The sequence below is a fragment of the Gallus gallus genome, chromosome 21 (genome assembly GCF_016699485.2).
Source record: "Gallus gallus isolate bGalGal1 chromosome 21, bGalGal1.mat.broiler.GRCg7b, whole genome shotgun sequence".
Taxonomy (NCBI): Eukaryota; Metazoa; Chordata; class Aves; order Galliformes; family Phasianidae; genus Gallus; species Gallus gallus.
The window spans coordinates 3,759,679-3,785,790 of NC_052552.1; the positions used below are offsets into that span (position 1 = coordinate 3,759,679).

Below are 26,112 nucleotides of genomic sequence, written 5' to 3' on the forward strand. Positions count from 1 at the left end.
CAAACATTTCCTCCCACTTTTGGACTTTGTAGGCTTAGCAGCAATTGATTGAACAGCCTGTACTTGAGCCAAAGCAGCTGTGAAGGCTGAATCTTCTTTCTTCTGTTACAAAGCCAGAATGCTGCTGTGGATCAGCGCGGCCCTGAGCTCAGTGCCAGCACTGCTGCAGTCCAGCTCTCCATGGAGCAGCAGTGGCCGTCCTTACCTTGCTGCTGATCCCTTGCTGTGGTGTGGACCCAGATTTCAGAGAGGTTGCCGATGTTCTCTGCAGCATTTGTCAAGGAAAAAGCTGTTTTCTTTTTTTCCTGAAGTGAGTAATTGTTTATTAATTTTTCAGCACATAAGGCGTATAATTATGATAGTCCCTGACATGTGCTGGCTGTGCCAAGGTTTAAGGAAAACAAAAACCAGTAGGACTGCAATTTCGAACCTCTGATTTTGTAAATCTTCCTGGTTTGAACCCAAATTTCCATGTCAAAAGTAGGCAGGAGCACCCTGACTTAAGTGTAATTAGAACTAATTCTCTTAGACATTTTAATTTAGTTTAGGATGGAGGGAGTCTTATTCGAGCGTTTCAAGAGAGAGAAGTTGGTGATCAGTATGCGTGATTTTTTGTGCATGCAGGCTGCTGCATTGGAGCAGCATCCTGATTTTTTCCTGCCACCTATATGCTTTGTTTCTTTAAACAGTGAATGTAACACATCCGTGCAAAATGCCAAATTGACCCCATGGGAAAGCAAACTCGTTCTTTGTAGAATATTAATGGCTTGGGCAGCTCTGGTGGAAATGTTCCCCATGTTAGCCCTTATTTTGTGTTTTGCTCCTGTTCTAGAGGAAGCATCCTCCAGAGGTGGCAGGGAAGCTCAGTTGCTTTTGAAACTGCTCATGCAAGTGCCTGCTTATGAAGGGGAAATTTTGTGATGTGTGCTTTTTTTCTGTTGAGAACTGGACAAAGACAAGGGACGCAGCTGCTTTCGAATCTATAAAATTATTACATTTGTAATCCCTATAGATAGGCAGCTCTGGCCAATCAGATTTCTTGTCCCTTACTTACTTTTTCCCTTAATGGGGCAATTAACAGCAGGAACAAAGTGCATGGTCTGCTCAGCCTTTATTATTTGTGCTGCAATAAGTGACTAGGAGGCCAGTTGCAGACCAGCACCAGGCACTCTGCAAACACAGGGTAAAAAGACAATTCTTGTCCCAAAGAGCTCTAAGTACAATATTAAATTTACAGTAAGGTCCTCCAGTATTCTAAGCCTTTCTCCTTTTGATATTACTTCCCAACTGCTGTGGTTTGCATGATTTATTGGGCACCTGTCACAATTTCTAGCTGCTTTCGTGTTTTCAGCATGAAACCTTTTGTTTGCTAGGTTCTGGTGATCCAAGTCGTTTCCTTCTGTATCTCCTTTTGTATTCTCACTTTTAGATCTTCCACGCAGCAATGCCAGCACAGCCCATTGGCTTCAACCCCAAGAGTTTGGGGTTTTGTCGCAGGAGGGAAGGTGCTCTGTTTCTAAGCTGTATTTCCTATGGAGCTATTAAGTGGGTTTCCCGGGGCTCTCTGAAATGGGATTCTTGAAAAGAGAAATTCAAGGAAGGATAGCTTGCTGATATTTCATGTACGTTTGAGTTATTTCAGTCTGAAGTGCCTTTACTATCTTCTTCCGCAGATGGGATATACTTTCAATTCTCTTGCATTAAATTTCAACCATTGTATTACTAGCATTTGCCAATCTCTTGACTATGGAATTAGAAGGATCTAAGTGAGTCTGAACAATGATCCTGTTCTGCTGCTTCTCTTTGATTGATGTGGCATTCTGGAGCCTTCAATAGCCGTTTTAGTACTCGGCACAGTTGTTAGATGTGACACAGGCTTCCTATACTTAAGTCATCTTCGGGCTCCCTAGCATGTGAATGAAGCTCCAGCAGTCCTTGTCTGCCCTGCAGTTAAAAGAATGAAGATGCGGTAAATTACTGCTTCGTCGTTTTTAATCCTTGTGTGTGTGTGTGTGTGTGTGTGAATACAGCAGGGTGAAAGACATTTCTTTCACCAGGGTTGTAAGTGAGCTCCCTTGGACTGGCCATGAGGGGAGAGCTGGAGGTGCTGCCGTCTGTTCCCCTGAAGACTGTGTCATGCATTTTATTTAGTTGTAGAGCCACAGGATGATCTCACAGTTCTGCTGTAGTGAGCATCTTGGACACTGAGTCATTACATTCCTTTGGAGTGATTCAACTCAACAACTTGACACTCGCATTAATTTTACGGCACAGATCCTTGAGCTTCCTTCTGTAAGCAGGGGGGAGCAAGATGTGTGAATTGGGTGCTGTCCTGAAGATCTACAAGATCACGTTCTCTCCAGTCAGTTCTAACCTTCCACCATCTCTCCAGCAGCTTCCCTAGGTTCTGTTGAGTTGCTCTGTTAACCTGACTGTAGCACACTGGCTTCACCCGCTCTTGGGAGCTGGATGCCCTACCTTCTTGCATGAGATGCTGACCTCTGTGTCCGTGGATTATCTGCAGGGTTCCCATACGCTCAGCTCTGAGGTCACTGCCATTTCTGTGTAAACAGAACTTCAAGTAATTTGCTGCCCGCTGGATCGCAGGCATTATCTTCCCTCCCCCCCACCTCATCTTGCTGTAATACCTTCTTTGGTGGTACTGGTGGCTGTAGGAAGCTTGCAACTTCAGTTTAGGCAGGAGTACAAAAAGGGGATTTTTTTTAACGTTTACATTTCCTCCGAAAGTGAGATTGTATCTTTCCTTCTCAATTAAAAATTAACTCCAGAAGAAATGTTTGTGCTCCTTCTTGGGTAGCATTTGTTATGGCCACCGTATCAGTTTAAGACGTGGGGTTTGCTGCTGTGCTCGTGCTCCTCGCAAGGTGTTTTCCCACCATTTATTGCTGCCTGCAACAGTTGATGTGGGGTTAAGCCTGATGTTACAGCGTCTCATTTGGAGGGGCTCCTGTCGGAGCTACAGGCACACATAGCACTGTAAGTACAGTTACTGTGCACTTCTTTTCAAGCATGGCAAAGGTTTCTCGTTCTCCATGGTTTTATGAATGTATTACCTGAACGAGTATCATTTCTGATAAAAAGAGAGAGATTTTGTCAAGATGTCCACTCAGTTCTAAATTGAATCAGAAGAAACTGAAGATGGCAGAGATATTTCACTTTGAAAGGTGACTACTACACAGACGAAGTTGCTCCTTTTCATAAGGGCTTTCATTCCATATATCATCGTGTTTTAAGAGAGACTTGGGTCAATAATACCATGCTTTAGAATTCCCTAAATACATATTTACACAATAGACCTTAAAATATATTAGTCTATCATGTCAGCCCCTGTACACTTCTATCAGAGATGTTTTATGTTCTTAACATATGATACAATAAAACTTTATTTTATGTAGCATTTTTCATACAAATTGTATCCTGAGATGCAGCGTGGGGTTAAATAAGACTCTCACAAGGTTAAAATTAAAGAAGCTGGAGGGTGCAGGGAAATTAAGGGGTTTGCATGGGAAATATTTACGTGAGTGAACAGTGGGAATCTGGAGGAGAGAGCGCAGAGCCGGGAGAGCGCGGCTGTCATACACACAGTGCCGGGACGGGAGGGCGAGGGGTGCGAGGAGAGACGTGGGGAGGTCGGGAGCGGCTGGGGGGGAGGAAACGCGTGTGCTCCTGGAACAAAGAAACCGAGAGCGGGGCTGTGCGGAGACCCTTCCGAGAGAGAGAGGCAGAGGAGGAGAAGGGAACGCCTGTGGGAGGGAGGGCGGGCGGCCGGGGCCGCGGCACGGAGCCGTGCTCAGCGAGGGCAGCCGGGCTCGGCTCGGCTCGGCTCGGCTCGGCTTCGGCTGCTGCCGCCCGCTGCCAGAACGGCTTTTCTTGGTCACCCCGCGAATGTAAATGAAGCGAGGTTTTTGTGTATGTGATAATTATAGATAAATGTATTTAAAGTAGATCTGGATTTTGTAGTCCTCGGGAAAAAAAGAGGAAGAGTAATTTTTTTCCCCCCCGTCCCTGTCATGTGTTCATTTTAATGAGCAATTTTAAAAAATTGAAAATAAAAGAGGAAAATGAATAGGTGTTGAACCAGCCTGTGATATGTAAATGCCAACTAGTAATTACCTAAAACCTCAATTTTCTTTCTGTTTCATCTTGCAAAACATTTCATTTCCACCGAGTGAAAACACTTCATTTGGGCCCGGCTGCCGGAGCTGCGGCGCGCCTCGGCTAGGGGGAGTCGTGGCTCCGCGCTGCGCCCCGGGGCGCGCGGCCTGAGGGCGGCGGGGGGCGGCGGGACCGCGGGCGCTGCCGCCTTCCGCTCAGCCCCGCTCCGGAGCTGTCCGCGGGCCGTGGCGGCGCCCGGCGTTGGGCCTTCGTAGTTCTTGCGAGCGCTGCGGTGTTCTCTTGTAGTGCCGGGTCCTGCCCCTCGGCTTCGGTTTGGATCTTGCTTGTTCTTTGCTTTTGTCCCCTCTGGTTCTGACCCCCGCGAATCTCGCTTCGAACTGGATTCATTTTGCTCTTTGCTCGATTCGATGTGAGGGCTTTTTCTTATTTAAAAACTTCTCTCTGCACAACCTGGAGATCTGCCAAACTTTGTCATTTTCTGAGTTATCTCACGGTAGAAAGAAATTCCCAATTCTGCCCTGATTTCAGTGGAGCTGTCGGGGCTTTGGGGTGTTCCTCTCCCTGGGCCATCTCTCTGGGGGGCGCAGTCCCCATGGGACCCCCGCAGGGCTCCCTGGGCAGCGCTGGAAGGGCTCATCCTGCGAGGAGCACAGCGGTGTCCCAGGACCCGGCCCTGAGCTGTGCCTGGAATTGCGAGCACAGTGCCTCTTTAGTGAGATATATGGCTTCATAATTAGCCCCTTGCATTTTTTCACGAGTGCTAGCATCAGCGTTCTATGATGTGTTTCTCTGATTAACAGCTGCTTTGCAACTATATCCGTGTGCCGCCGATAACGATGTTTGTCAAGTGAGTCCTGACAGAGCACTGATTTCTTGCTAAAATGCAGCATTTCTGTTGGAAGGGTTTTCTTGCTCGTCGCAGCGCCGGGCTTTTAAGTCAGCCCTTGTTAAAGCGTAAGTTGGCTTTAGCCTGACGCTTGTTAACAGGATTCTGGGTATCTCCTTTAGAGTAGGAGTGCAGAAACCTTTCACAGACAATTTAATCTTCTGAGCCTTGCAGACGTACAGCCGTACACTGAGGGGGTGTTGCTGCAGGCTAATATATTGATCAGTTCCATTTGCCCTATGGCTGTGGCCTTCTGCTCTGGCTGAAATAGGCTGAGCGTTTGTTGATACTGCCATATTACTGTTTTTTAATATACTGGGAAAAAAATTAATTCCAACTTCTTTTACATACGTCATGTATATTGCCAGTGTTGATTGCTTCCGCACATGTAATGTAAACTGTCTGTGCATAGTTCATGGCCTGTGCCGCCTCTGCTTAATGAAAAGAAGTGTTGCATTTAAACAGATACAGATCCACTCAGAAAGACAAAATACCATCCCCTGCAACGTATAATTCAGCCCCAACCTTTACATCACAGGTCATCTCAAAGTCTCAGTCTATCAACAAACGCTGTTCAGTAATAACCTACAGAGGGTTCCCAGCACTGGGAAATGTGTCACAGCTCTTTCTGGCTGCACTCCCGGCAGCTTCCAATTCTCTTTTCTGTGTGGACCTCAGTTAGCAAACCCTGTGGAGCTTTTAGTGATGAGGGTATTTTGTTTTCCATTTTTGTCGCTTGTTTGGGGTTGGTTGTTGGTTGTTTTATTTTTTCTTTGAGATGGCAGAAAGGAGGCGTTTGCCATAGCATTTTAAATTTCACGGTTTATTTTTCTAATGCAAGTAACTGATAAAGTAGCTCAGATTGCTTTCCTGCAGCGTTGAGCATACTAAGAAATAAGGTTGATTTCCCCATTAGCACCGAAGGGAGGGGAATTAGGAACGAGGGACCTTGGCTGTAACGGCAAAGTGCCGTGCTTTGGCCCGGAATTTCACCGGCTTGCTGCACTCCCACAACATCTGCAATAAAGTTCCTGTCTCCGTTTTATATCTTTGACATTGAAGCAGAATATTTGGCCTGAATTGATGCAATTTGGCCAGGCGCAAATACAATCCGCAAATAGTCACATTCGTCTTCTAATTAGAAAATGAAACTGTAGGAGGAGACCTGCAGCGGGGTTCCGCCCGGCAGCACCAGTCAGAACCCCATCTGTGAGCGCCGTGGCACCGCAGGAGCAGCGCACATCTCTGCAATTAGCTGCCTTTTGAACACCAGCTATGCTATTCAGTGAAACACGTAACCGATCCTCGGGATGAAACCAGTCTGCTGGCCGGGGCGTGCTGGCAGTCTGAGGATCACAGTAGTGATACAGCGCACATTATCTGGCAGTGTCCTAATGGCAGAAAAATTCGGAGAAGCGTTACAGACGCTACAGAAATAGTGCAGAGCAGTGTTAGCAGCTGAGTCAGAGCGCTGTTTGCTGCGTGCTTTTTGCAGGGTTGCATCTTCTCCCTCCTTCCTCTCATTTTTTGGACTGGGGGCTGCAGTTGCCCTTTGGGTTTGCAAAGAAAATGATCCACGGGAGGCTGGGAAGTTCCTGGGTGCATACGTTGAAAATATTGGCGTTTTGGCATGGCCAGGACTGGTTCGAGTTGCTCACGTATAGGAGATGAATGGGGGAAAGGCAGAAGTTTCGGCTCAGCCTGCAGGAGGAAATGCAAACACAAATAGGAGCCGTGCGGCCTTATCGGATGGAGGAGTTTGGGATTTTTTTTTCTGTAAAGTTTGTTATTGCCTGTAATTTTATGTTGTTTAAGATTAAACACTTTGTGAATAATGCAGGAAATGATGCAGGGAAGAGATAAACCAGAAGTTTATTTTGGAGGGAATTTTACTACTGAAATGTTTACATTTTTTTTGCTAGGCAAAAATAAGTTTTAATAAAGAGTTAGAATCAATAAAACGTTAAAAGGGTTGTGATTAAAATAGCACAATGAAAAACACCGTTCATTTCTTACAGGCTGTTTTGTGCTTAAAACCTGATAATTAAAGCTGAGAGCTCGCTGGCTTCCAGGTCTGCAGGCCTTTTGTGCCTGCATCTCCTCGCTGAACGTGGGAGGGAGTGTTGAGGAGTTCCTGAAGAAACAAACAAGTAATTACTGTTAGGAGGAAAGTGGGTTTGATATGTTCGCCTATCTGTTGGTTTGCTCATTTGGGCATCTTTCTTATTCAGCATATTACCTGAAGGTTATTAGTTTGTGTGCTTCGTATCCCTGCATCCGGCACGGCAATGTCGGCTGCGATTTGCCTGTCACCTGCGTGCAGCCAGAGAGATCAAATACACGTCAGCGAAACCAAAATGTGCTTTATGGGGGGTGTTGTGCTGTCGTGTTTTATGGCTCAAAATCACTGAATGTAAACTTAAAAATAATGAAGGAAAATAAGAAAAGGGAAAGAATGAAAAATATCTCCTTCATTTTATCCCCCCAACTTCAAAGTGCGCCGGGACTTCGTCAAATTCCCGTTAAAATAAATATGTCAATTTCATCTCTCTTCCAAATTCATTTATCATGCTTTTTTAAAAGGTGTTTTCTGCTTTACCTGATGTTTAAATTGGATTCTCTCGTTTATGCTGTTCTTTGCTGTATCCCCCATGTTTTTCTTAAATGAATTAGTAATGACAGCGTACTCCATCATACCCTCTCTACAGCCACTTTAAGGGAAGCCTGGTGATCTAAACCTTTTAACCTATTAAAGATGATTTTCCCCAATTGAATCAGACCCACCACAGGTGTAATAACTAATCATTTAAACTACACCTGCTATTATGTATTTTTAAGCCATTATGTGTGTTGGATAGATGATAATTCATGTTTATTGCATTGTCCAATGGATCCGTTTTGCCTACACTAGCCTGATTAATGTATTTAAAGAAATAAGAGATGCAATTTAAAAAAAAAAAAAAAAAAGAAACATTGATGGAATGCACTGAGGAGTACATTGAAAGTGCCATTAAACCCATCAGAACTTTGCTCTCTGACCAGAAATGCATATTCGAAGGGTTTGATTCAAACACAGAATTGAACTTAGTGATTTCAATGGTGATGCCATTTTTCATTCTTCTGCTGTGAAATTTTTTGAAAACCTTTTTGGAACTGAATTCTTGGAACTATTTGAAGTTGAATTCTCCAAGACTTACCTAACATAGCTCTGATGTGTGCCACCATTTTAGGAGAAGGCGTAGGGCACTGTTTGGGAGGGAAAAATGCTCTTCTTTGGAAATGCATGGTTATTTTTAGCTAGAGTGGAAGGAATTCATCTCTTCCACCAGCTCACATGGATGGGTCCATCGCCGAAGTGCCGTTAACTTGAGGCATATTATTCTCCTTGATGCCACAGCCAGAACAGATGCCTTTGTACAGAGGTAAATTGAATCAGCTGTTCTCCACCAGTGCAGCAACATGTAATAACGTGTGTAATCATACAGGAGGGTATGTGGAAAGTTGACCTCTGCCACATGAACAAAAAAAGGAAATACCTTCCACTGGCACTAAATCCTAATGCAAAAAACTGATGCTATTGTTGTTGATGCCGTTCAGTATTATCCCAGACTTCATCCTTTGTTTGGATAAGTGGTTTGTTTTAAGTGCTATGACACCTTAAAGAAGCACGTAGAGGAAGTCAGTCATTAGACAAAAATAATCTGTGATTTCTACTGGGGTGGAACATGAAGTAACCACTCGCCAAACCATTTATGTCAAGAAAAGGGACTTTTTTTTTTCTTTTTTTTTTTTTTTCTCTGTTGTTGTGTGATCCAAAACATGGGAAGTTGCTTCTTTTCCAGTCGTGATGAGCTAAGGTTTATTTATTGCTGGCAGTTCAATTGGAATGATGGCAGAAAAGGCCTGAATCTCTTAGAATCTGCAGGGAGCAGTCAGATAGAAAAGAAGTGTTCTTCTTAGTAACAGTCTGTTGTTGCAGATCACATGTAATGTTTCGAGGCTGCCATCGGCTATAGGAGCCAGCCGAGGTAAGGAGATCACTATAAATGACAGAAACCTCCAGGAATCTTCATGGGGACTTTTGTACAGGTTGAGCTGCTGAAAGAGCAATTCAAAAAGAAACTTCTAGGTCAAAATAGTATAATTGTTCTGATGAGAGTGGAGCCACAAACTGATGTTCGTTGAACTATTTCTGAAAGTTGGATTGGTGTCAGCTCCAGACTCTCTCCATGTGTTAGATGCAATGCCTTGCTTCGCAGTACAGAATGCATAATGAGAAGTATCAATCTGACCATTCCTAACCTCAGTCTTTTTCTCTCTTCTCTTTCTACAATCCTCCTGCCCTCATCAGATTGTGACAGCAGTGAAATTTTTACAGAATCCCCGAGTCCGCCAAAGTCCAATTGCAACCAGAAGAGCATTTCTGAAGAAGAAAGGTATGGACTCTTTAAGTCTGTGGTCTCCTCATGATGGGGGAGTTTGGCTTAGGGGTAAAGCTAAGGAGTATTGCTATGGAGTATTGGATGCTGAGGACTAAGTGGGTAGTCTGTCCGAGAAAAAGATGTGAGGTTTATAAGAAATACCACTCTCTTTTCTTCCATACTGACTAGAGCAATATTGGTGCCAGATGTGGAATTGTAAAATACAGAAGGCACATTGGAGGTTCTCACGTTAACTATTATTGCATGTTTTCTGAGATGAGGACGGTTTGGAGTTGTGGACCAGTTGATCAGTTCTAGCCTTCGTGACATTGGCTTTAGAATGACCAACTTCGAGGTGAAAAGGTCGAATGTTTCTGAAGAGAGCCAGGCAGAGGAGTGAAGGGCAAAGGACTTTGTGAAAGCATACAAGGTCAGGGTAAGGTCGACCTTGGGGTCAACTTGGCTTTCAGGCTGAAATGGTAGACTGCTGGCTGGGTTTACTTGTTTTCTGTAGTAGAGACAGAACAGATCCTGACAAATTCTATGTTGTTTTAGACAGGTGGAACATACTTTTTCCATTGCCTACTTGAGAATTCATTTTACTTTTTGATTCTTCAAGAAACTACCTTTTGTTTATTTTTTTCGTTATATTAAAGTCTTTTGCCAAGAGCTTACAGTGCATGTCATGTGAAGTTCACTCCGTATTATGTTCCCTTCCACGTTATGCTACATTTCTAGGATCATATTGCTTAGATCTTTAATGTAAGATGCAAATAATTAGGACAGCCTTACCTTGGAGTTAATTACATGCACAGTGGAACACTTAAAGCAGTTGGAACGATACTCCAGGCTTCAGAGGGGAGTGACCCATGTAAACACTGAAGATGTGAGTGCTTCAGAGTGCATCAAATTCTATAGCCAAGGATCTTGGGTTTTAAAAAGTAGAGAAGACTATGGAACACGTTAACCTATTTGAGGATATGAACTATTTATCGAGATGCCCGAGACCTGATATCATGAGATGGAGAGTTTAAGAATATGTATCTCTCTGCTCATCTTGAACACCAAAGGATGTAGAAGGCCATGGCAGTTCTGTGTTTCAGCAATGTTGTCATGACAAGTAGGTCATGGGTACATCAGTTCTAATGTGATCGTCTCACTGCTTGTCCTAGTGCCAGTTAGAGAGCGTTCCAGCCACATGCTTAGGTATGTTGCTTGCCCTGCCCTCCCATCAGGATGGCATTAAAATTTGGAGCCTGTTGGCCGCTGTGCTCCATGAGTTTTTCCTTGAAATATGTGGACCTACAGGGAGTAATTAATCATAAAAGCTCGGGGATTTCAACTCTATCATCGAAGCAATGAAGCAAGGGAAAGCTGAGCCTAAAAGCTGTGCTGATTACCCGGGGTAACCTGATACAAAATCTATTGTTGCCGAGAGATCCTTAGCCCCCAGTATATCGTGCAATATTATAACTGCCTGATCTTCTCCTGTGCTGACAATGACCAGTTATTCCTCATTTTCTCTCTCAACACAGCTGGGTTAGAATTTCATTTGCAGAAGGTATTTAGAGCAATTTAGAGACAAATGTCTCTGGTGTTTGCTCTGCACTTCCCCACCGCAGGCTTCGCTGAACAGTTTTTAGTATCAGGAGCTCCATCTAATCTGTTTAATTTTAATAAATCCCTGACTGGGAGAAGAGGAAGGGTGGGGAGATGGAGGCAGAGAGAAACTGTGGCCCGACTAATACTTCTTATGAATTACTTGTCTAATAATTACTAAACAGCAGAAATGGTTTGGTATAGCTGTTTGTATGCTCCTGTTTGTTAATTAGCTCTCCTTCCCTTTGTGCTAATTATTTGTTTGAAAACTTAACAGTAGGAGGTGGGAAGGAGCAGGGTCCAGTCGTGCTTGTGCCCAGCAGTCATTGGAAATACGGCCATATGGAATCTGAGCACTGAGCTTACAACGCGATCCCTGTCCAGCGCTCGAGAGCAAAGGGTTCCTGCTGTCATTGTGTCTGTGTGCTTTAGCACTGGGGGGCAATTATTCCTGAAACCGTTGTGTTGTGGCTAAATCCAGTCTGGGTAAATGAGAGATGACTTGGCTGTTCCTGCAGTCATTGTAATTCCAGTGACTATGGTTATCCCCATTCACAGAAAGTTGGACCATCTGCTAGAGAAGTCTTCACTGCCAGTCCAGAAAGTGTTTTAGAACACAGAAAACTGAAGTTCTTACTACATTTCACCAGCAGCACTGGGTCTGGTTCCTGGTGAAACAGTAGTTGCAGCAGCTGAAAGTAGCCTGTCCTGGTTACTCATCACAGGTCAGGGGTTTGCTGAACTGCTCTCAGGAGCCTGGTCTGACTCTGCTGCCAGCAGTTTGGAGGGTGAGGGTGTCCTCGATTTGTAAAAAGGTCTTTCAAAAGTCGGATGAGGTTTCTGTGTTGTCTTGAGCACTTTTAAACTCCCAAATACAGAGACATTAATGAGAAACATGAAGTTATTAGAATCATTTATCATTTTCTTTGAAGCTTACGCTGGCATTTTGTGTAATTTATGACATTTCCTCCTTTTTATCATGAACTTCTTCAGATGAAGGGAAAAACAGCTGTTTCCCTTCAGAGTATCTGAAAGAAAAGAAAGAAAAAAGATGCTGTTTGTTTTTTGTCCAACTCGCTGATTCTGCTGATGACATGCCACAGAATCAGCGGCGCCTTGGGAATAATTAGACAACATGTGGGGCTTAAACCCTTGTGGAAATGTGTCTGTCATCTAACTGTTGTGCCTCAGATGTCCTGTATTGCTCAGCTACTCATCCACTAACTCATGTGGCTTGTTAATTTTGTGTACTCCAAATCTGTAACTTCTGGCAAGATAGGGTTGAAGTGCACAAAGCATGTGGGGATCCTTTATTCGGGGTGCTGGTCCTGTTGGCCAGGGAGGGCAGTAACTGCTAGGCTGTAACTTCTTATGTAGCCTCGGATGAAGCATTTTTTCCTTGGTTGCTGGCTCTCTTCATTTGTAAAATGAGTGCAGCAGTGCCTTCCTGGTGTGGGATTGTGGCAAAAAGCACACAGGGAGCTCAGAAATGAGTTACAGGTGAGTGGGATTGCAGCGAGGAGAAGTAAATGTATCGTTGTTGGCTTAAATTGGTTGGGAAAGAGTCCACTTGGAAGGCTGAGCAGTTTTGAGGAGATGTGCTACCTGGTTTACTCTTTTTTATGTATATGTGTATACAGAACTCTTGCTTGTCAAACTCCTGCTTAGTGGGATGTGTTGGAGGCTGCTGGGAGTGTTGCCCTTTTACTGGTGTGCTGTCTACTGATCTGTTTCATTACTTGGGCAGATAGGAAAATTATTACTACACAGCATCTTTGTGTGGGTCTTGCAGTTTTTTTTGGTTTTTTTTTTTTTTTGCAGTGCATCAGGGTCAGGCTGTGGTGATTTCTGAAGAGATGAATAAATAAGTTAACTGTACATGCCCCATCCCAATGAGAGCTCAAAGATACCTGACCCTGAAAAGAAATGCTGTCAGCCCCAGAATATCCAGTAGAAAACCAAGTGAATTTTCTTCTTTCTGTAGTCTGCATTCTTGGAAGTTGAACTCTGTCTTTTCTTCTTTGCCAAAGAAACCAAAGTGGATCACCTTGAGGACCTGAGAGAAGGGGGCACAGCCTGCTGCTGGAGGGCTTTAAAGGAAGTAAATTCTTCAGCACATTTCAATTTAACCCTCTTTTATTACTTTTCTTTTTTATAATTTAAGTCCATTTCATGAGGCAGTTTGCATGTCCTTGAATGGAATCTCGTTACCATGAAAGCTTTTTTAGCATTGATTTCATAACAGTCTTAATTTAATAGCGCCGTCATTACTGAGAAGCCCTGAGAGTGAGGCCCTGGCTTTCCAGGTCACTGACCTTTTAATTACAAACCTTGTTCTGATGGCCAGGTTATCGACTGGACAGCCCCCAGCTCCTGCCCCCAGTATGAAGATGAAAATAGCTGCCTTTCCTCCCCCACTTCCAGAAAAGGGAGGAAAAGAAAAGTAACCTCTTGTGTTTCCAAAATTAATTTTCTCCTTCAGCTTTACTTTGTAATTAATTCTTTAACATGTCTTAGCAGAGCTCAAACAGTTTTTACAAAGCTTTTTCTACAGTGCAAGCTGATAGAGTCCAGTGACAATTCATGCAAAAAAATGCAGTTAGTAACCTGTGTTGTCAAGATACCTATTTGGACCAACTAGCTTGGCCCTCCAAAGCTTATGCTTCCCTAGAAATGACCGGTTTTAATACAAGAATGTGTCATTAGGCAATAAGTGCAAAGTATTAAAGGAATGCTAGATGACTTGTCCTTCTCTTCAAACATGCTGGCAGGATATGGACTTAAAAGATAGTGAAGAAAAGGAACGAAGGCCTGACTTAACTGCACAGCTGATTGCGTGAGTGAGCACTTGTCCTGTTTTGTATGTGCAGGTAGGGTAGCTCATCCCCTAGTTGTCTGATGAGTGTTCTGTGCCAGTGCCTGGGTAGACCTCATCACCTGCACATGCAAAGCTGCAAGTGAGAGCTGGAATTTTTAAAAAATGGCAAGAATGTACTTAGTCTACTTAGGCATCTAGAACAACCTGCTTTGGCACAGAATGAGAGAAAAGCTACTTCATTGGTAGAACAGGGGAGTGTATGCTTTCTGATTATTAAAGGAGTTTGGAACAGGTGTTCAAGTAGCATAGAGGAAGTCTAACAGCTTGTGTTAGATGTACAAAAATGATTGTACAGGTTAAAGGGAAGTCAAAGAGCATTCTGCATTTTCATAATGCTTTTCATTTAAGGATCCTGGAGCACGTTGTACCCATTAACCACTGAAACTTTGCAGCTATTTGCATCAAGCACATTTGATGATGTGTGTAGGGTTATCTACATCTCACTGTGCTTTCTGCTGAAAAGCATCCACCTCTGCAGTAGGGGACAGCAGCTGTTGAGCATCACTACACTGTTTTTAGGAGAGGAAGTGAAGAATATTTTGTCTGAGCGATCTTGAATTTATCAAGATTCTTGAAAAGCAGCATGGGAGATATTGTTACTAAAAGTGTTTAGGCCTCTGTTCATGACTTTGGAAGACAGCTAATATAATTTATATATTATGCTTAGTTAAAGAAAAATGTGTCGTATATCTTGCTACCAGTTTGTTCTTTAGGTGTCACCCATGCAAGCTTTGGATCAGTACAGCCCTGCATAATTGGTTGTATCCTAAAGGATCTCTTTAGAGACCCAGAGAACGAAGAGTGAAAGAATGATTGCTTTCAGTGATAACAAACTCACAACGTTCCTATCTGAATAAGTGTTCTTGGTTGTCACTTCTATTTCTGGTACTTGACTGTGCCTGTCCAGTGCTGGTAGTATTCAACATACAAGGAAGATTTCCACTGCTGGAGTCTCATAATCTGGAAGAATAAATGTGCTCGTGATCCAAAAACTAATGCCACAGTGCTGTATTTTGTATTAGTTGCCTTCTTTTTCCTTCCTGAAAAGTGATTGAGAATCTCTATCCATCAGGAGATGTCCTGCCAGTCTTCTGTGTGCCTATCTGTCACCTGCTGCTCAGCACCAGCCTATTCATCTTGCTACCTCCTTCCCCCCGTCAGTTTTGCTACTGCTCGTGTTATCTAAACTTGTCATGAGCTCTGCAGATTTCCTTGGCTTGTGTGCCAAGAAGAGAGCTGCAGCGAGAATGGTAGCAAAACGGGATCAAGTGATCCACCTGAAGACGTTCTGGAGAATCAGATACACTGATTCTTTGGAGTTTTCAGGGTTTTTGGAAGAAAATCTTTGTAATGGATAGAAAGCCATTACTATAATTCCTCAAGATTTGGAAGGAAGTTCGGAAGAAGGAAGGTATTTAGTACATAACCACGTGGAGAAGTTGGTTCAGATCTCAACTTTGACTTGTCCCAGTCACTAGTGATTCAAGAGGGGGTGGAAAAACACCCGCTGCAGGTTTCGGCATAACTAGCAGTATGGCAGTGTGTACAAAGGAAGTCAGTCCTTTCTGTTTGCAACCTGATAGTGTTTAGAATAGCCAGATGATTAAGAAAAATGTGTACATCTGTGTGTTGATAGAAGCTCTACTTGCTTACAAATGAGTTTGTTATTTTAGAAGAACATTGTACTCAGTGTACGTTTCATTGTTTTATAACAATTGTTTTTTCATGGCTCAATAGTATCTAGAAACAAGGTTGAACAACACATTTCGATTCCACTGTAAATTCTGAGTTTTGAAATCTGTTTTAATATAAAAATAGTGTTAGCATTTAAAATATCACACTTATATCTAATGGAATACTATTGATCCATCAGATCAGTCTGTATCGATTAGGCTCGAGCCTTTTATATTGTAGCTGATAAAAAGAGATTGATATAATGATACAATATGCATCATAATACAATTAAAATATTGCAAAAGATGTTTATTTGAATTGTAATAAAATGGTTACTTTTCTCTGGAACAGTTCGGGTTGCTTTGCAGGAATACTTTCTATATGAAACGCTGTGCTGGATGTTGGTTAGTTAGCTCTACTTGGAACTGGAAATTCTTCCATAGAAATGCTTTTCACCTGCAGGAGAAGACATCCTCATTGCTACTGGATAGCTCCAACAAGCTTGTCATCTCACACTGCGTTGTACGTGTAAGCTCGGTGTGAACATGCTGGCTGTGACCTCTGTCAGTATGCTGATGAGCAGGGGGGGAGAAGTCTGGTTTGGGCCTGGTTGGAGGGCAAAGAAAAGTCAGGGAAAACTTGAGGCCTACCGGTCTGCACACTGTATTGCTTTAAGCAAGATTGTTTTGAAGGGCTTTGATTCAAGCCCCGCTACTTAATATTGGAAATGTGGAAATATTAGTGACTTTTTCTTTGGTTTCTTATGTGGAGCATGGAGGAGATGCATTACAAGAGGTACTCCTTTGATATTAATGATGTTGTGAAGAAGCCATTCAGGGAGAGACTCTCAAATTCCATGTCCTGTAAGTGCACATTTGTGCGCTGCGTAACAAAGGGTAGGAGTCACATTAGTGGTAACATCCTCTCTCTTTCACTTCAGGCTCAACCTATGGTGATCTCGAACCATTTAGATGTACGCTCTGCAGAACAAGAGAGGTGATTCATTTAGATTACATTAGATAAACAGTGTGCTCCATCTCCTGTTTCTCTTGGGCTACGGAAATTCCCCATGATTCCAGCGTGGAGTCCAGAATCACCTTTGATATGTTTTTGTAGCTTGAAAATTATTGATAAATTGGAACAGACTGTTTTGGTTCCTGGGAAATTGCATACGCTCCAAAATATCGGTTATAGGCTTAATTTTAAAAAATAATTAGAATGTCATGGGTTTAATAGTGTCTCTCCACTTGGCGATCTGACAGTAACTACGTAATGTAAAAGAGCTGTTAAAAATGGCTTTGCAAAATTAACTTCTATTGCTCCATGAGTGTGTTTTGAGTCATATTTGTCTTGTTTACTGTCAAAATAATATTTCCATTCCTGGTAGCATTTCAAAACCAATATGATTACAGCAGAGTGGTTTGAGGTCTATTCTGGAAGATGATGCTGAAGTAGTCAGCTATATTGTGAGTCCTGAAATAGTTAGCCTTAGTAGTGGGCAAAAAGGACCCAGTTCCTGAGTCCAGTTTGTAAATTAATACATTCTTTATCGTGTTTTTAAGTGAAAATAAATGTAGAGTGCTAAAAGAAAATCACCTTTGTAGTTGCAATCTGAAAGCAGACTTGGAAGATCTGAGGATAGACGACATACTTGGCTTTGGGCAAGATGCTTGTTCTCAGCTTGCCCACCTGCGAAATGGAGTTAATTACCACTTTTGCATCAGTGTAGTTAGATATGTTTTAACTATGTTTATAAACTGCTTTTATATGCTTGTTTTGGAATTGTTGATGCTGTAGCGTGTGTGATTGTTGAAGCTGCTTGCTGCAGTAAGAGCCACACTTAACAGAGAATTTACTTCCATCAGGTTTGTATGGGAGGGGAGAGCTGCAAACTTGAGAATGTCAGGATGTCAAGGCTTGGGCACGTTGCGTGCAATCCTAATCCAGCCCTGCAGCTTTGACCTTTGAAGCAAGCTTCACCTTGAGACAGATGAAGAAATCTAGTTTTTGTTTGTATAAAAATATTTTTGTTATATATGAGGGAATTTGCTCTTCGTGGTCATGCAGCCCAGGGTTTCCCCACAGTCTTCCTGAAGCAAGTAAAGGAATTCAGTTCCTGATCTGCTCTGTGAATGAACCTGGTATTGTAAGTCTGAGGAGACAGCCTTCTCTCTTGGGGCTAAAACAAGGAGTGGAGTGTAATTAGGTTAATCTGTGTTGCTCTTCTGCTGAAATCCATCTCAGACCTAATGATACTTTCCTGCTAGGAAAGATAAAAGAAGTTCGTGCATGAGATAATTCTCTAGGATCTCTTAGACAACATTTCTGCTGTGTTTAAAACACTGGGTCTTGGGTGCACACAAACATGAAATCCTATTATTTGCTTTTCTGCTACACACTGTTCCCTCTTAATTCTAATTTGAGAAGCAATGATTCTTTCCTTAGCTAAAAGGAGAATTTAGTCTTTGGTTCATTCTTTCCTATCCTTTCTGATGAGTCCAGGCAAGACTACGCTCCCATAGGAGGAGAGCAGAGAATTCATTCTCAATGAAATCTGAGGCTCTCTTAAGTAAAAGCTGTTGACTTTGTCATTCTGTGCAAATGTGCATTGCTTTTAGCAAGACAATAAAGGGTAAATGGGGTGATCTCTGCTCCTGTGGAGAGGTCGGGTGGTTACATTACACAATCTTCTAGAGCATCTTGCAGCAAATACATGGGTTATATTAAAAGTTGCAATCATATCATTTTTTAAAAGTAAATTGCTGACCTTATGCAGTGGAATCAGCTTTATTGAATTTCGCCAAAAATGCGTTTATAATCCCCTCCCTGCCCCCGCATACACATGATATTCATGTCCTTGCTGCCCATGTGGAAATGTCCTCTTTTTATGGTGATAAAATTAAATTTGCCTTTGTCTCTGTCTTGCCTCACCTTTTAAGATTCCATCCTTAAGAGACACCGGTGGATATCTGTACCAGGGAAAGAAGATGGGCAATATCCCTGCATGGGTGGCTGGCTGATCGTGAGCCAGCTGCCATGAAACAAATAAATAAGCTTTTCACAGTTAGAGGACAAATAAAGTTGAGAACAGGTGTAGTATGGGTATTTTTCTAGGAGCACTGTGGCCTTGGCATAGATGAGGATTTATTTTTACTTGGAATTACTTACGCTTTTCTTCTAGATTATTTTTCTAACTGCCATGCAATACAAAATGTACAATCCACACCTAGTTGTACTGCCCGTGTAATGTATGTTGTGGGTTCCTCACCATAAAGCTGTCTATAGTCCGTGGCCGCCTGCAGCCCCCTCCCTGAAATCACCAGAGGGAAAACAAAACAAGTGTTTTGCAGCACGCTCAAGAATTTAACAAATATGTCTTTCATATTTGTATGCTGCCGTGCAAAGTCGAAGTACTCTAGAAATATTAACTGACAAAGCCGTCCACCTTCTGCGGAATGGCAAGATGATAAGATGCATTTCATGTTCTGTTTACATTTGCTCTTCTTGGTCAGACCTTTACAGTTTGCAGACTCCAAACTTCGGTGAGAAGAAAAGGAAGTACCATTGCCGTGCTGGATGGGGAAACTGATTCGGAGGTGTTAGGAGCAGTTAGATGTGAGGTAATCCTGACTGCCATACTGTGTCACACTCTGTGATGTACTGATGCTTATGGCATTTTCAGTAAAGTTACTCAGGGCACTGCTGTGTTTATCCTCAGCTGCTTTGGGGGCAGGAGTTGAGTTAGTTGGGTTCAACAAAGCTGGCCCAAACCACCCAAGTAAATGGAGGCAGCCTGGCCTCTGTGGTGCTTGCATGCATCCCTGTCTGCAGCAGCTCCCAGCCTGAATTCCTTTGAACAGAGTGTTTAAAAGGTGAGTCGCCCAGAGAAGAATATCAGAATATCATCGCTCCCGCACTTGAAGTAAGCAGGAGAACGCAGCTGTTAAACTCAGAAATACAAAATGCATGTTTAAAAGATGATTCTGTGTGTGTTTAAAAAAGAGAGCGAGAGAGAATTCAAGGGAACCAAAAAATAGCAGCTTCCATTACTGTAATTAAATGGCAGCATTTAACCTATCAGGTCGTCGCGTGTATGTGAGAGACGAGCAGGGAGCTGCATCTGAAATGATCACCATCTTCCTTGGGGGATAGAGTAGTTAAATAATTTGTTTGTGAGGTGTGAGCTCCGTGTCGGGTGAAGTGTGTGTGTGTGTGTGTGTGCATCCCAGGAGCTGGGGCTGGCTGCATGTGCACTGCAGGTACCCCAAAGGTGGCATTTAGTAGCTCAGCCTGCAAGCTGCTCTTGCCCATTGGGCAGGGCATTCACAGGGTCAGCCCTGCTCCCAAGTACTGCATCAGAAGAGGAGAGCTCATTCCATAGGAGGCCACCTGAGGCAGATGAGATTAATGCTAACAGAAAACCAAGGAGGAAATCGGAGTCCTTTTGATGAACTTCATCTACTGTGCTGCTGCAACGGATGATGAGCAGTCCTGTCTGGTGGGTCTGGCACAGCGGAGTACGGGGCTCCCTGCTTACGGCTGCTCCGAGCCCTGCCCCTCACACTGCCCCATGGCAGCCCTGCCCCTCACCCATTTCTATCTCTGAGGTGATTCCTTTGCTTAGGGGCTATTTCCCGACCCTGGAACTCCAACATTTTCCCTCACACACATGAGCTGATAGCAGTTGCAAGGTTCTCGCTGCTCCGGCTGCCTCACCTACTGATCTGGCTTGCTTTATGTTGCAGCAACGTGCCTGTACATGTTTCCTAATCTTCCCTCCATGTTCTCTGTGAGTTTTGTGTAGCCACTCCTGTTTTCACTCCTGGGCTGGAACTTTGTGGGGTGCTGGAAAACAGCAGTCTTTAAGAAATGCACTTTGGGATTCCCATTTTGAACATTCAGCCCCCACAGCTGGGTTTTGAGGGCAGTGCTTGCTCAAAGGGAGACCAGAGTATCTGGTATTTTTAGTACCTATTCAAAGCACAGCACAGATTTGGATACTTGTGTGGTTTGATATAAGTTAGAAATCCAAAAGTCTTACCAAAGATGATCCACAAGCACACACACAAAAAGGCTAAACTTCTTACTTGAATTAGTTGTTGCAAATGCTTTACCTTGGCTCAGGTGCACATATTGCATTTACATGTTCTCAGAACCATCAGTTATGCTTTGTACCTGATAACTGTCACCTCAGTCTCCAATGTTCTACCAAGGATTTTGTGTAACAACATTCCTGTTTTACAGATGTAGAAACTGAGGCAGATGGAGGTTAAGTGACCTATGCAAGGTCAATAGCAAGGCTGGGAATAGAACCCAAATGTGTAGAGCCTTTTTATTATACTAATAAGGAAACTCTGGAGGTGTGTTTGGCATGGTAATCGGAACCCTAGAGAACCAGAGGCAGTTAGGATGTTCTCTGCATGTCCTGAGGGAGCAATGATGAAACTCCTGTTGTACCTTACCACTCCAGTTCTCCGTGTGTGGTCACCATAGTTTTTGCACCACTTACCCTCGTTATTTTTAGTGTTGTTAGCAGTAGTCGTCCTCTGGGCGTTTTATCCAGACTCCTTTAATTTTCTCCAGAGCTGCTGAAGGCACACGGGGAGAAAAAAATAGCGATAAACAATGCAAAAGATGAAAAATGATCTTCTGAAACCGTTCTGCTGTTTTGTTGACTTGTCCCCTAATGTTTTTTGTCTTCGCTCGTCTTTTATCCTGAAGGTCCCTGCCTGAATGTGTAATCTGGGTTTCTTGAAAGTTCATTTGCTATTGTTTCTTTCTTCTCCACCCAAGGTTAACATCCTGTGTGGTGACATAGATGGTTGTTGTCCAAATGGATGCAGTGTAACCAACAAAATTGTGCAGGGTGGGTGGAGGAATATTTATACAGTTGTGTTAAGAATTACAAAGTAGGTTTGCCTTTTAAACAGGAGGTATTTCAACGCTTATTGGCAGCGTCAGCCTTTAATTTTACAGGTGGCTACCTTTGTAGTAGTGTTCAGCAAACAATATTTTAATGGCATGTAAAAAATTTCTCTAAAACAAAAGAAAGAAGAACAAGGGTGATTTATAATCTGTAATGAATACTTGCTGACGTGCCTTTTTAAATGGTGTACGGGTGTCTCTGTCTGTCTTGGGGAAACGTAAACCGGATTTACCTGAAACGTTTGTGCCGCAATAATCAAATATATGGTGCTTGGATGTGTTTTTCTTAGTAGAGCTTATCTTCCCCGTGCTGCGATGTTTGACTCCCAGGCGTCTGACATTGATTCTGCTTCATAGGAACTGGGTTGGAGGAACAAAGTCACTTTGTAAGGTCGTGAGAAAGCATGTCAGAAAAAGAGCCTGGATTCCTGTGTTCATGGCTGCTTACTCCGTGTTCCTTTCTTTACATTTCCATGTATTTTCCCATTCCTGCTTGCAAAGATCTTCCAGTTTCCTTAGACATCCAGCTGTTCTCGGTGCTCCCCGTAGCAGTGCTTTGGGAGGGCAGAGTAGCACTGCTGTGCTGCATACTCCGTGTTTCCATCCTGTGCATTCTTCAGAAGCTAGAAGTTCATTAAGTGTGCACTTTATGTGATTTTTCATGTGACCATTTGAGACGAATGGGCTTCTTCTTTTCCTTTCTCAAGTTCTGAAATCAAAAGGGGGAAGTAAACAACATCAAGGCAAGTTGCTCTTTACTTTGCAGGTAGTCTTAGTCTGCAGAGGGTACTCGGCTGGGCATTGTCTGATGTGCAGATGCTCTTCCTACTGTGAAATTCCAGAGTAAATACAGAACTGGGGGTGGTGTATCAGAATGACTTTCTCATTCTTGTATACAAAATTAAGTCATCCTTCGGATATCCTGACAAATCTAGTTAAAGAATTCCTTAGAATGGCTTGAAATTGCTTTTCTTCTACACAGTTCCTTTCTTTTGAACTCAGACTTGGGGAAAAAAAGGAGTCTGGTTCTAGAATTTCACACCAGCCTGTTCCAGTAATAACAAATCAGCAGTAGCTTCTGGTCAGGAGTTATTCCACATTAGAGCCAGTTTGCTCGGTCAGATCTGTCATGGGCCGTATTTGGCTCATACTCCTGGCCGCCCTGCTTCTCTTCTGCTGCGGTTATAACAGACGTGTTGGGCTGCAGCTGTCTTTCTGACTGCACATCCTCCACAGTGGCTCCTTCTACTTCAGTGCCAGACTTCTCATGTCGTGCTTGTTCAGGTTGTTTCATCTGAGGTGGAAATGGAGTGTAAAATTAGAGTTCTGAAGGCACAAAACCAAACCTCTTATATTGCCAATTTTACCTCACCTGAATTTAGGACAACCTTTGTCTTTTTCGTTAAAAGATCCTAAAGGTATTATCACAGATCAAAGAGTAGCCAAAGGCCGATCATTTTGTTGCTATTGCTCAACAAGCTGTTTAACAAAATATTTTTCTTACACGTTAAGTGAAAGTATATGAAGCACAAATGTTCTCTGAGATAGCTCTTTTTAAAAGCTGTGGTAATGAAGTCAAGCTATTAGGTTTTTGAAGTTATATGCAGTGTTCCAAACTGCTCTGCCCATGGAAATGAACCTGTAGAAGGATTTAATATCTTTTCACATTCATAGAATGTTTCTTGTTGTAGTTTTCACTGGAATAAGAACAAAATTTCATAGACCTGCTGTGGACTGTGGGTGAGTTGCTTCCTTTATACATGCCCTCCTTTATGTCATCCCTGCCAGCCTCTCATTCACATAGACTGTTGAGTGTTTGGGGCCTGGCTGCCTTCTGGCACAGTGAGTGCCTTCTGGGGCACTAAGCGGTATTGTGATCCTGGTAATGAAGATGAGAACTGTCACCATGAGACTTGTTTCTCTGTAGGAATAACAGCAAGCATTTGCAGATCACAGGTTGGGGTATGCTTGGAAACTTATGCATTTGGTGTATCTGAATGCATAGCTTTATTTCTAGGGAGGTTGGCAGCAGTGGTAGCAAATTATGGCAGCACTACGGTTACTGAAGTAGCATCTCTTTCATTATCTGGATATTCTGCCCTCTGCAGACTTCTTCTAAACTAATGATAGAGCCTTGGTTGTGCTCCATTCCTGATAAATTAGCTGGGAATTGGCATCTTGGCATAGAGTCTTCAAAGCCTTCAAACCCAAGGAATATAATCATTTGAAATAATTTAAAATATGCAGGGGTTTTTGTTCCCCAGGTAGCATTCCTGCATCAGGTGCTGGCTGAATGGGATGTCCTGCATTCCCGTCTTACAGTGTTGGCTTCCAGCCCGGCCACGTGTTGCCTCTTCATCAGTGTGTCACAGGCAGGTGCTGATATATTCCACCAACGTCCACTTGAAAGAGATTTTCTATCAGATGCTGTTCTTCTTCTTGTGTGTGATAGCAGAAAGGAAAGGCTGCAGGAAAGCGACCCGAGGATGATGACAAAAGGAAATCTCCCCACTTTTTTTTGCTGATCGTGGTATTCTTAGAATGCCTCTGTAATACAGACAGTGCTTCAGGAAGAGCTCCCCAAGACTGAAGTCTCACTGTGTTCTTGCATAGCCTCGTTGCACAGGAAGGTAGCTGGGCTTTGTAACGTGGCTTCTGGTGCTGCACTTCAGGTTTCTGAGGCATGTCCTGTTTGATTTAGAGTCATGTTGCTGGCTGCCCTTTTTGTAGTTTGAACTTTGTGTGAAGCAGAAATCGTGCCTGCTGAATGATGCGGGCTGCTAGCTGAAGATTTGCTGTAGATTAATTCAAAAATGAGGCGTCCAAACCTTGTTCAGGCTGTGATAATAGTGCATCTGTTAGGACTTCTGCATTTCAGAGTCCTGGGTGGTGTTCCTCCTACTCTCCTCCTGGTGCTTCAGCCTCCAAAATACATAGCATAGTATTGGGAACTTTTACTTGAGGTATCCCTTCCTTTCTTTGTCCTGTGTGGAGCAGAGATACCATACTTCATATGAGCAAGGAGCTTTCTTTGCTTAGAAGAGGGAGTCCTGACCTCTCTCGCTGCAAGTGGAGCAGTATCTTCCCTGCCTTGAAACAACCAGGGAAATACATTTTGCGCTGGTGTATAATGCTGTGATTTATGCTGTGATGTGCTTTGTGATATCACAATGTCCTTTTGCCTTTGTGTTTGAGTTTTTTTTTCCTCTTAATGAATTTCAGTGGGTGTGCTGTCAGTGACCAGGGGTATTTACCCCCAGTGCCCATAGGACAGTGAGGCATTCTCCCTGCTGTCTGCTGCCTTGGAGGAGACCTGGGCATTCTTTCCATCCTCCTATTAATCTTACTGCAAGTTTTTTTTTTTTTCCTACACCTTTCCTCCTCCATTGGAAATAGAATTAACTGGGGAGATGTCTTTAAATAGGAAACGAGTGGAAGGAAGCACGTTTCTCTCTTGTCTGAGTGCACGTACACGTTACACGCAAACATGGACGAGTGATCAGAAGCAACCTTTTCGTTGTGTATTTTGAACTTCCCTTATATAGAAAAAGAAGAGAAAAAGTTGTGGTACTTGTTTGAGTTTTTTCCATTCCAAAACATGCCACGCAAGTAGGTTGCCCTTTCTTATTCAGAGTGAAAATACTTTGATCCAGTTTTCTGAAGACAATACTCATTTCATGAGAATATTTAATCAGTAGAAAATAGGGAGGATTTAGTTTGTTTGTTTAGTATTTAACCAAGTGAATAAGGCAGATTAGGGGAGGGGGGGGACTGGACCCATAAACAAGGTGATATATAATATTTTTTTTCGTTCTCCTTTTAAATAAATACCGATCAGCTTTATGTTCGGAGACAATAGGAGCCGTTGGCTTAAATTTGCAGTTTACTGTATTTATGGCTGTAATATCAAGGTGCTGCCGTCGTAATTTCATGCCCCAATGAGAAGAGCAAGGTCGAAGCAAATGCTTCCATCGGCATCTGCTAACACACTAACTCATAAACAAGGCCCGGCTGGATCAGGTGGCACGGAATAATACAGGCTAATGAAATACAGCACAGCTTTCCATTACTGTTAGTTTTTACAGTGTCGTCATTACGTGTAATTTATGTTTAAAAAATTCAATTTTATACAAGGCTCTGGGAAATAGGGGTCTGCAGGTCACCCGACGACTTTTAACTGCTCTGAGAGTCCTTATTGCACTCCACTGTTCCAACAAAATGTTAATAATAAATAAAAAAATCCCTCTTTTTCTTTTTCTCTGGTTTGCATATCTTGCTCTGTCCTTTTAATTACTAGTGGCCTAAGGAGAGTTTGGGGCTCTGGCTGGTGTCGGGAGTTATCCTCTTTGCTGGTGCTCCCAGAGGGGGGTTACTATCTGCTTGCTTTTCTTTCCCCTATCAATCACCTGGGGTCCTGTAAATGGAGTAAACACAGCTGAGGAGAGGGAGATACTTAACAACCTCTCTCCCAAACCCTCACCCTCTGACATTGCCCTCCTCTCCTCCATTACACTTCATTTTATTATAGACTCCAAAAAGCCTGGTCAGGAAGAGAAACTGCTGCCAGGTTTATTTATTTATTTATATTTGTA

At 43.0% G+C, this 26,112-nt stretch overlaps 1 protein-coding gene across 1 annotated transcript in view; it reads left to right on the plus strand.

Annotated features, from left to right (window-relative positions):
• PEX14 (peroxisomal biogenesis factor 14) overlaps positions 1-26,112 on the plus strand; it is a 72,344-nt gene that overhangs the window by 23,720 nt on the left and 22,512 nt on the right. The window contains exon 3 of the mRNA XM_001234696.7: positions 9,375-9,459. Within this exon, the coding sequence (XP_001234697.3) occupies positions 9,375-9,459 (85 nt within the window). The remainder of the gene's footprint in view (positions 1-9,374; positions 9,460-26,112) is intronic.